The sequence below is a fragment of the Pseudorasbora parva genome, chromosome 8 (assembly GCF_024679245.1).
Source record: "Pseudorasbora parva isolate DD20220531a chromosome 8, ASM2467924v1, whole genome shotgun sequence".
NCBI lineage: Eukaryota > Metazoa > Chordata > Actinopteri > Cypriniformes > Gobionidae > Pseudorasbora > Pseudorasbora parva.
In genome coordinates, this window is record NC_090179.1 from 26,590,047 (window position 1) to 26,602,002 (window position 11,956).

The following is an 11,956-nucleotide window of genomic DNA, read 5'->3' on the forward strand; positions in this document are numbered from 1 at the left end:
AACACAGTGTGTATATTGCCTAAAATCAGAAGAACGGACTTAACAGATCTAACAAAACACCATAAGGTGTTTGGGCCATTAGAGGCTGCTAAGGTGATCTAACATCCTGTAAAGTTTAGAGCCCTCGTGTCTTTCACTTTCTCTCTTTTAACAAAGGACCAAAGGAGGATTAAGTGTCTTTTCGTTGATTGAATGACGATGTCAAATTGTCTGCGTCAAATTCCTTAAACGGAGCATAAAGAATACAGTTTTAAAAGCTGTCTAAAATTATTTGATCTACTTTTTTTAAAGGATATTTTATGGTTAAAAATTAGATTTAGTGTCAGCGAATGGGGAAATTAACTACGCCCAAGATATACAAACGTGTGATTTTAGTAATTATTTTATGGCATACCTACCTACTTCATGAAGGTTTTAAAAAACATTCTGTTGTCTTAATAGTTACATATCGGATGCATTTAAAAATACATATAAATAATTTCATGCTTGCGCAAAATTAATAAAGAAAAAATAGCAATGCATATTCCAGAATAAGCACCCTTGCGCGACATTACATTTTTAATGAATAAACAACGCAGTCACATTCAGTTACACAACGGTTTCACATCATGACGTAACATGTCTAATATCTTAAAGTATTGCCACATCTTCATAGCTATACATAAACATTGCGTAAATTATCAGATATGTACCTTATCAAATGCTTCTCGTGTCCTTCGGCTCCACCAGAATGGACGGTTTTTGGAAAACGGAGAAAAAGGTGTAAATAAAAAGACTTTCAAATAGCAAGGTCTGTTTTCTGACTCCCCACATTAACTAAGATATGACAGTTTCTGGGATTTTTGACAATTGGTGTCTTCTGTTCCCTATAAATAGCGCGGAGTGTGCCGGTAAAGCGGTGAGGGGATAGCTAATGGTTACTTGAACGGCAAGCCGCTGATTGGCCTTGGCCCGGAGTGACGTCAGGAGGCTGTGAATAAGGCTGGCTCGTGTGCTTTCAGGAACATGCAGAACACCGGAGGCTGTTCGAGGATCGTCATCAGTCCTGCAACGAGATGTCACGCGCATTCTGTTCACACTAGCATCGTTCACCTCTTCTGTCTTACCGAGGAAACAGCACACGTTACAAAGGGAGACGCACTTTTCAAACGCGTTTGGTCATTGCATCTTTCAGAGGGACGTACACAGTGGATACGTGGACATGGTAAAGTGCACTCTAGTGTCTCTGGGCTCGCATGTCTCGTGTGCTAGTTCGGTTGCATTAGATGCTTGCATATGAAAGACTTTAATCAACATCATCAACACCAATGCTTCATCTTGTTGACAACGGCGACTTGCTTGCTTTTTCCGCAATGATGTCCATGTCTTTGTAGCCAACGAACAGTTGGTGTTTTGAAAGATTTCTCTATGCTGGCTTCATTTATGCATCTCAGAATTTGGGAAGGAAGAGGATGAGAAATAATGACTGACAACTGAAGTACTACCTCATGAGAAGATCTTCTTTTATCATCTTGATTTTGGACCGCTACAGGTCCATCCACAAACGCAAAAGTGGTGAATATTTAAAACTTCTTGATCTTTTTCTTTCTAACCTGTTCGCCAAGACTGATTTGGAGCATCCTTCCGCGTGACAACCCTTTCCCTCCTCTCGTTTGAAAGAGAGAAAACAGGAGCAGACTCTCAGGTTGTGGACACCACGGCAGTAACTGTGGGAGCGCATCCAAAGACGATGGTCCACTGTGCGGGCTGCGAGAGGCCTATATTGGACAGGTTTCTCCTTAATGTTCTGGACAGAGCATGGCACATCAAGTGTGTACAATGCTGCGAGTGCAAATGTAACCTAACAGAGAAATGCTTCTCTCGAGAAGGAAAACTCTATTGCAAAAACGACTTCTTTAGGTAAGTTCCTTGCGTGAGTTCGACCTCATCACAAAAAAAAAAAAAAAAAAATCCTGCTGTGGATCTGTCTGTGATACATGGAAATCTAATAGTTTATTTAATACTGTGAGCTCCGGAGACACTGGTGTAATTGTCTGCTAAAACAAAATAAGTTGGTTATATTGTTTAGCACCAATTACAGAACGGTTGGATTGCAGCTATGGTTAAATCATTTTATTTATTTATTTTGATATTTTGTACAATTTACAGTTCATGCGTTATAGATATATGAAACCAAAAGACAGCCAAACATGTAATTTTAAAATGATATAATAAAAAAGAGAGATTTCCCATATTTGGGAAGTACATGCAAATATCAACATTTCTCAATCGCTCAAACATTTACAGTGGTGCTCTGTATTTAACTTAAATTCAAAATGCTGTTACAAGCTTTACATTGTGCATATATCTATAAATGATATCCAATTGTTCCTGATTTAATTAGAATTTAGGACTTACATTCACACTAGCATGAAGTGTGACCCTAAGTACTGTCAACAAGCCCGACTTGTTTGATTCTTTGATTAGGACGCCCATTAATTAAATGCTTGTTAATTTGAATTGTTATGCAAAATGGCGAGTAGATACACTAATAGTCTGTGTACTCGTCCGCAGCAAGGGTTTTAAGGAAATCACACTTTGTTTACAACGAATGGCAGCCAGGGAAGCCGCAGGGATCAATGCTTTGCCAGGGTAGTTGAAAGTGTAACGCGGCCCAGTGGCAGGCTGTCTGCACAGCCCCGCGTGTGGTTGCAGTGGTTCGAGTTAAGATGTGATAAGTGGATTTGAATAATAAACGACTTTGAGATGGAAACCCTCAGACAATGTAATCACAGACTCAGAATCAACAATCTGTACAGAGAACCACAATACACATTTTTGGTCACAATGAAGTGGTGGGTATTTTAGTGGTGGGTAATATGTTTGTATTGGTATGATGCACATGTCCTTTGTTAAGGGTGATTTTTAATTATGCTTTAATGCACTTTAAAACACATGCATAATGAATCGAAGTGCAAAGTATATTTTTTAGGTGTACTAATGCATATCTAAAAAAAAAATTTTTATTTGCGTTCACATTACATAAACAATAACAACTGAACAAGTAATAATTGTAACAGTGATGATAAAATTAAACATTTACGAACACTCACATTGTATACACCCTCAAATGTATTACCTTGCTTTGAGCTTATAATAACATCGCATCCTTTCATGTTTATCTGCTATTTTATCGTGGTATAGTGACCCTTTTTTCTTGCTCTGTCCAATTGCAGGCGGTTTGGAACAAAATGCGCGGGTTGTGCTCAGGGGATCTCGCCGAATGACTTGGTCCGGAGGGCACGGAGCAAAGTGTTTCATCTGAACTGCTTCACGTGCATGATGTGTAACAAGCAGCTATCCACGGGGGAGGAATTGTATATCATAGACGAAAATAAATTTGTCTGTAAAGACGATTATTTAAACAACTCGAACGGAAAAGACGGCAATCTCCTTTCAGGTGAGTAAAATGAATAAAGTGAAATTATTACTGAAAAATAATTAATAAATAAATAAATAAAGATAGATAGATAGATAGATAGATAGATAGATAGATAGATAGATAGATAGATAGATAGATAGATAGATAGATAGTAGATAGATAGATAGATAGATAGATAGATAGATAGATAGATAGATAGATAGATAGATAGATAGATAGATTTAAATTAATAAGGTATCTTTTGATGAATACCTCATTGAACACACATAGACTGAGCTCCCTTGAAGTTCGTTCAATATGTCTCACAAAAGCGAATTATAGTATTTTTATATATATTTATATATTCTTAAATAGTAAAATCAATCTTCAGACATAGCATCTCATTTTATTCTTCCAGTTTCCGAGTGAAATGAAGTAGGGATTTTGCTGCATTCATTTTGTGCCCTATTGCAGAAGACTGCTGGTCCAGTTTATTTTCTAATATTCTACTGTAAACGAGTGCACTGTGACAATTCTCTCAGCTCTAAAAACCAGTATTTCTTTGTTCTTTCTTTGTTTATTTTTTTCCTCTTTTGGTTTATTGAATTTTGCGTTCATTTATTTTTTTCCTTTGTGTTTATTTATTTGTTTTATTTTAATTTTACATTCCATTGTTTAGTCTCGAACACTTCTCTGGTCCCCATGTCTAATTCTGAGGTTTTTATTTCGACTCCCTGTTTCCGACGGCCCTTCTTCCCACATTCAGTTACAGCTTGCAGTGATCCTAGTTTATCGCCAGATTCGCAAGACCAGCTACAGGACGATGTCAAGGATGCGGAAATCGCAAACTTATCGGACAAAGAAACGGGTAACAATGAAAATGATGACCAGAACCTCGGAGGCAAACGGAGAGGACCGCGTACCACTATTAAAGCAAAGCAATTGGAGACACTGAAAGCGGCATTCGCGGCGACCCCCAAACCAACCAGACACATCAGGGAGCAACTGGCGCAGGAGACGGGGCTCAACATGCGAGTTATTCAGGTAAACTTAAACATGTATAAATCATTGCACTAACAAACTGTATTTACTGGTAGCATATAATTGCTAAGTTTGCTGCGACGACAAGCATGATTAGAGAATTTATATAGTGTGTGTTTCTTGGGGATCTTGAGGTACACATTTCTCTTCCTGAATAAAATAGAGAAAAGCACACGCGAGCTTCATTGTGCATCCTTTCCAATCCTTGAGGCAAAACCATTTGAATTTAAATGAGGACACTTTTTGCTGGCACCTGTAAATATTTGGAAGTAACATTTATATGGTTAGCCTTTTTATACTTGACTCGAGAGATGGAGAGGCACGCCAGCTGGCATCAGACTGGTGAGAACGATGGGAGTCTTGGCAATGCAGCGCCATCACGTTTTGCGACCACATTTAGACATGCTGTGACGGTTCTCAGTCAAGTGGAAACGCAGAAATCTGTCCCTGTGTCTGTCAAAGTACCTCATACTAGGTGGTTTTCTGTGAGAAATTGAGAATCGATCCTTGCTTCTTTTTTTGTCGAGTGAACTGCGGAACAATGAGAGTCCAGCCAAGGCGCGCAGTGCTTTGGCGGATGTACGCCCTCGTTTACGCACGCTATATGGGATTTGTCAGCATCGTTTTAAGGATCCTCATCTTGGTCATTTTGTTCAGCGTTAGAGATCCGATGAGAACACAGATAAAGCATCATCGTCATCATCATCGTCGTCGTTAAAAGCCCCGTAGTAGATTGGTGCTGCGGGGATGATGCTTTAAAATGAGACTGAACGTAAGATCAAGTGCAGGGAAGGGGTTGAGATTAATAGAGTGGCGAGGTTGGATATTTAAGACCGTCAGAGTAAACTATAATTAGCAAAAGGAATTCAAGGGTGGATATATAGATTACGAAATAATAACTGCACAGAGCCGGTTAATATATCTGTAACCACCCTCCTATTAAGTATTAATTAGAGATTTGAAGTCCCCGCTGCTGCCCCCTCAGTCGGAGTAAATGGAGGGTTAAAAGATCATTAAAGTGAGGTTAGATCCGACTCTCTAACGGTGACGATAATTACGAGTAATCTTGTCACGACAATACGAATGTATTCCGTCACTTCACAGGCCTACCTCAGTAGACTGTGAAGACGCTGCTCTGAAGCAATAAAAATAGCAAACGTGACATGTAAACATTAGGCCATAGTGTCAGACTGCTAGGTTTGCACATCTAGTAGGGTCTCTTATTTTAATGCACATTGCACTCACAGTAAAATAATAATAAAAATACAAGTTTCAAAATGTTTCAAATGTTTGTTAAAACGATTACATTACTAATAAATAAAATCGAATTGATTATGAAAAACTGTAAAATCAGGAACAAATGGCAAACCAAATATGTTATAATGCTGACAGCAGAACAGTGCAGATCATAAATTGTATCAGTAAAATCATTTACGCAAATATGTTAATATGGTTAACCTATAATATTTTTATTTTATTTTAATAGTTAATGTGATTTGTTTATTTCTTCATAATTTAGGCTACGTTTGCCAATGTGACTGTGTATTCATATAACTAGGCGTACTGAACGTAATGCACTACCATGATACTTCTTCTGTTATTATTTTGTGAAGCTGCACATACAACGCACGCACATTGCTGTTTTTACCCCTGCAATTAACTGATTTTACCACAAAATTTAAAAAAGATTTATTTTGCTGTTTGCCCATGTTCACTAGGTATGGTTTCAGAACAGACGATCCAAAGAGCGGCGCATGAAACAGCTGAGCGCGCTCGGCGCGCGGAGACACGCGTTCTTCCGGAGCCCGAGAAGAATGCGAACGCTCGTGGACAGACTCGAGCCTGGAGAATTAATTCCAAACGGCCCGTTTTCATACTATGGAGGTAAGATATAATGGCTTATTATAGATTTATCTATATAAACCTTTGTTTGAAATGTGTATTTCTTTATCGCGTTGTTTCATTTGTTACACCTCAGAAGTGAAAAGGTTGCCCAGCAATTACGTTTTTAATGTCTATTAGTTAGTTTTTTTGCGTTTTAAATGGTGCTTTAAACATATATGTTTTAGTTTTGTAATTATACTAAGCTTCCTGAAGATGGGAAATGAAAGTAGCCACTGGTAAATTTTTCCGGTTGTCCATGTGTTTGATATTTAAATGCTGTGATATTGTAAAAACTATTGTTTGGTATTTGTTGTGTTGCTCTTTTAAGCAATTTTTGACTACTTATCGTTTCGTTGATTCGTTGACTTTATTTTTTAACCACAATGGCGTGCTTGGTCCAACCGCATGCGTGTGTCGTTTTTATTCAGTTTTTTTTTTTTTTCCACTTTATATTTGGCCTAAGTTTATATACTTATAAGGTATATTACACAAATCTGTATTTTAAATATCAGTGGTTTTAAATGCTTTTTTTAGTTTAAAACAAGGAGACAATTCAATTGTGATTTGTGTTATTCCAAATAAAACCCTAATATCATATTGATGCTGTAGCAGTTGAGTAAAGATATAAAACCCAAATTTATGACAGCCAGTTTCTTTAAAGGCACATACTCAATGACAGATACATTGAGTATATGCCTTGAAAAGGACTGTCAAAAATAAACTTTCCCTGAGAAACATGAACTGAAGTAGAAACTGTGATAACTAGCTCCAGTTTCCTCCTATATTCCTCCTATAAAAATATAATATAATCCTATTATTATATATTTTTTTATAATTTACTAGATTATCCCCCATGTGCATAAAATAAGGCAGTTATTGTTATATACACACTATCATATCAATAACAGCTTGTTTTATACGTTTTCAGCTGTTCAGAAAGGCAAAGCCTTCCTCACTGTAATTAGCAAAGCTTTGTTCTCCCCACCCAGCTCCATTTGTGATTTCAGTGTAACATGTTCTGTGACTAATGTGGCGTATTGAGATTTATTCAAAAGAACGACACACTACATATTCTCAGAATGTTTTAAACAAGGGGTTTTCCCCTGCTTTTTGTTTCCAAATCTGAACCCAAATTCTTTTATTCTTCATGTATCTACAGATTATCAGAGTGAGTACTACGGTCCAGGAGGGAATTACGACTTCTTTCCCCAAGGCCCTCCATCTTCGCAGGCCCAGACTCCTGTAGACCTCCCCTTTGTTCCATCATCAGGACCCACCGGTACCCCTCTAGGGGGCATGGACCATCCTATCCCCGGCCACCATCCGTCCAGTGAAGTACAGCGCTTTTCAGATATCATGTCTCACCACCCAGGAGACTCGCCCAGTCCAGAACCAGGGATACCTGGGCCCCTGCACAGTATGTCCTCAGATGTTTTTGGACCCAGTCCGTCCTTTACCTCCCTCTCCCTCAACGGCAGCGGATACAGCAACCACCTCTCCCACCCTCCATCAGAAATGAACGAGGGCACGGTCTGGTAGCTTCTGTGAACAGACATTTCAGCAGAGAGAAATTATGATAAACAGAGGAGGGAGGGAGGGAACAGGGACACTGGCCACACATCCTGGTTATCATTTTTGTCTTTTTCCCCCTTTTTTCCATGTCATAAATGTAGTGGGACAGCTCACAGAGAGAGCAGCAGAGGGCAGCATGGGCATTGACATTTACATTCTTGAACTCATTGTGTTGATGTTCCGTTTCCTTCTTTCTTTTTCCCAAGTCCGAACTCAAGAAGAGAAAGAATTGCTACTGTTGGCCCGGTCGCTGTATGAACTTCACTACGAGGCCCAGCACAGCAGCGTCCCTCCAGAAGCTCAATATGTACCACCGGTTAAATCGGCGCTCTAAAACAGCGATAGCCACACATTAACAGCGTCAGCTACAGTCAAAGACTTGTCAGCTTTACAGAGAAACACCCAAGGCGGCTGATCTAACGCTAACCTGCAATGTTGACTCCAGGAAAGATCTAAGCCGTCAGACTAATTTATTTATTTGAAAACTCCTCAGACCTCCTTGCCTTTCAAGGCTCTGCCATACTGACACTTAAACAACCTTTTCGACACTAAATATATTTCTGAAGGCCAGGGAGAAAAAGCTTTTTTTTCTCTTTCTGGGCATATCCTGTTTTTTTCCCCAAGAATTCCACCAAATCTGAAGAAGTTAGCCTTCAAAAGGCAAAATGTTAAAATGTGTATGGATGGTAAACCCTTTATTTAATGGAAGAGAACTTGAAATGTTGATAAATGAAGTCTACCTTCTAAAATTATTTTAACAAGGGTCTGAAAGGGACATAGAACAGTCAACTGTTTACGTAATATATTTAATTCAGGAGTTAAAAGTATCAACCATGATTTAGAACCTCTTGATCCAGAAAAAATGTTCCAAGCAACCAACCAAACTTTTGTATTGATTTTATTTATATTGTATGATGAAAGTTTGCTGGGGTTGTGGTTCACTGTGCTAGTTTGTACAAAATGTTGTTTACAAAAAAAAAAAAAACCTACAAAAAAAACAGAAAAAAAAAAACAAGTAGACAGTTGCCAAATAAAAACATAGCACAAATACTGTAAAAGTGCTTTGCACCATTATCTGCAGAACGTGTTGAAACAAAGTGTAAGTGTTTAAAAAACAATAAGAAGTATTGACTTCTTAATTTTTTTAGTCTGCTGAAAAAAACATTCATAAATTGTTAATATAACATACTTAGACCTACAAGTTTTATTTTTGTGTCTTTAAAGGAAAATCCAAACTATTGAAATTGATGGTCAAATGTGCAGCAAGCAGCTGCTACTTTCTTTAAATATCAAATTCTCATGGTATGTCTTTTATTGTTCTAATAAACCTAAGCTTACGTGACCTCCAGTGCATATTAGACCATTCACTGTATAAATACGACATGTTGAACAAATTTGTGAGTTTTTAATAAAATTAGAAAATATGAAATTCGGATGATAGGTGCTTTTCCTTGGACTAGCTGAGACTATAAGCATCTAAATACAGGCGCTTTGTGGTTTCTGAGAAATATGGCTTCTGAAGAATATTCCCCAGTGTGCCAGCCTAGCTGAGAATAGAACTGTAAGACATTAGCATCTCAGGATGAACATGACATGGTGGAGGACATCACATAACCCTCACAAGGTTGTCTTGCCTGCTATATGTGAAATACTCTTGTAAAGATGTCCTTTCATGATACAGCATTTCACAGTATTAACAAAAAATAATTTACTCAGCGATCAAATCAGCTAAATCAAATGTTTTAAAATGATGTCCTGTGATTATCGGTGTTCTCACCCTCTTCAATTTGAGATATACTGTGAATGGAAATGCATTTGCCACGTCCCTGCTGGTGAGAGTGAGGTGTTCTTTTATTGCAAGCAAGGTTAAAGGATATAATGAGAATATTTACTCCAGTATTTTTTTATTACTATTTAACATTTCTATTTCATTCTATTAAAACTTGAAATATTAATAATAATAATTTAATCACACTTTGACCAGATTTGTATGCCATACAACTGACATTTTTATACAATATGTCAATTAATTCAACATTTATTTTGATTTTGGCTGTGCCAGAGTACCTGACAAGTTTCCTTATTTTAAACATATTCATGGTAACACTTTAGTTTATAGGGTCCAATTCTCACTATTTACTAGTTGCTTATTAGCATGCATATTAGTAGGATATTGGCTGTTTATTAGTACTTATGAAGCACATATTAATGCCTTATTCATATTATGACCATATTCTACATTCCTACCCAATACCTAAACTGTAAAAACATTGTTGTTTAAACTTAAATTAGTGTTCATGCTGCCTTGACTTTTTAAGTTTAGTAAACTTAAATTATTAAGTTGTACAAAGTGACAATTGGATATTTGAGTTACCTAAGCTTAAAATATTAAGGCAGAATAAATACTTGATCTTTTAAGTTGAAGCAACATTTTTTACAGTGTAAACTACGCAACCTTACTTGTTAACTATTAATAAGCAGTAATAAGGAATTTTAGGCAGAAGTTGTAGTTAATAGTTCGATAATCGTGAGAATTATACCCTAATCTAAAGTGTGACCATATTCAATAAGGACCAGATGACAAAAAAAAATTAAAAAAAAAAAAATTCAAGAACAGTTCTTTCACAGCGCATTAGAAGTGCTTCAGAGTCCCTCTTTTTCTTCTAAAACGTTGTGAAAATAGTAAAAGATGGCATCAGGCATGCATAGCAACACCTTGGCATCCGAGACAATAGATATATGGAGAAACAAGTTCAGAAGAGACAACCTCATCACTGAACTCATCTCATTTCATATCTCAGTTCATAGATAGGGAAAAACAAAAGAGTCAGATGAGATTCAGTTGATTTGACTCTCTGTGGGGAGCGTATGTGGGAGGAATCCTTCACAGGTACGGAGGCCAGGAAGACGGCATCAAATTGAGCTTGCTATCTGGGGGAAAAGCCTTTATCTCATTGCAGTGTGTGGTTTTAGTGTGAAGGAGCCCAGCGGTGCCCCTGCTGCACCCAGCACATAATCCACTATGAATTAATCATGGTCCTGAGAGTTAAACAGGCCTGCGGGCCCTCCTGAGCCCGGGGCTTAACCACACCGCTGACTCCATGCTCTGTCACCCGGGAGGCCAAAGCTCTTTAAATTCAAATCTCATATTGATTGAACATCGACTATTGGTTGACCTTGTCGACACATTAAATATAAATGTTTGGAGCGTTTTTAAATGCCGTTTGTTTTCAAATCTAAAGAGCAGGATGTGAATACAGACATGCATCCCACTTATGTCAAAGTTTTGATGTGATGGGGTTTATGCAACTTAATACACACAGGACGTGTATTTCATGCATAGTTTATTAACTGAGGGATTTCTCTCTGTGTTGTTGTTATTGATTCCAAAGCTTATCAACACATACATTGCATTTTAAGTATGTCTTGTAAAAAGGTGAGATGTTTTAAAAAAAACGAAACAAATCTATTTCAATCATTCAGCTCTCGTACTATCAATCATCATACAATGAACAGTTTAGCTGATTTTCATTCTGGAAAAGGCACCTGAAGAAACGACAGAATCATGTATAGTTCGACCGTTCATCTACAGTATATCCAGGATCCAACATGCTCGTGGGAAAATTACACACAAATTACAGGGCTGATTGTCAAATAACTTCTCAGTTCAGTGAATCAGTTCAAGAGAGTAAAGGTATGTTTGGGTTTTGTTTTTGGGTGAGTTCACTTTTCAGGAGTTTGAATGCTAAATTTCCACATATTATCAGAACCTTTGTTATTAAGTAATAATTATAGTGAATATTTAATACGTTACATTGATATATGAGTTTGCAGAACAAAGAAAATTGAGTTAATGCAGATGTCGTTATTCTACAATCAAACAAACATAATGACAATGTGTTTCATTTCAAGAGTTTATAAGTGCTTATCAGACAAAAACAATACAGAATCTAAAAGATAATAATCAAAATGCAGAATAAATCAGGCATCTTTTTGCCCTTTTGCGATATGATTTTTCCACATCAAATGAGTGAGGCAAGATAAACACTAATGAGATTA

The 11,956-nt window shown here is 37.4% G+C and overlaps 1 protein-coding gene across 1 annotated transcript; it reads left to right on the forward strand.

The window, feature by feature from the left end:
* The first annotated feature begins 992 nt into the window (after positions 1–992).
* lhx1a (LIM homeobox 1a) lies at positions 993–9,240 on the forward strand. The gene is made up of 5 exons (XM_067450568.1): positions 993–1,899; positions 3,216–3,439; positions 4,167–4,444; positions 6,160–6,325; positions 7,485–9,240. Exons 1-5 carry the CDS (start codon positions 1,730–1,732, stop codon positions 7,862–7,864), a joined length of 1,218 nt encoding a protein of 405 aa, XP_067306669.1. The 5' UTR covers positions 993–1,729; the 3' UTR covers positions 7,865–9,240.
* Positions 9,241–11,956: the final 2,716 nt, after the last annotated feature.

Coding starts and splice junctions, on each gene's coding strand:
- lhx1a (XM_067450568.1), top strand. CDS start 1,730: ATGGTCCACTGTGCGGGCTGCGAGAGGCCTATATTGGACAGGTTTCTC. Junction 3,440..4,166: donor AGACGGCAATCTCCTTTCAG/GTGAGTAAAATG, acceptor TCCCACATTCAG/TTACAGCTTGCAGTGATCCT. Junction 4,445..6,159: donor TCAACATGCGAGTTATTCAG/GTAAACTTAAAC, acceptor CATGTTCACTAG/GTATGGTTTCAGAACAGACG.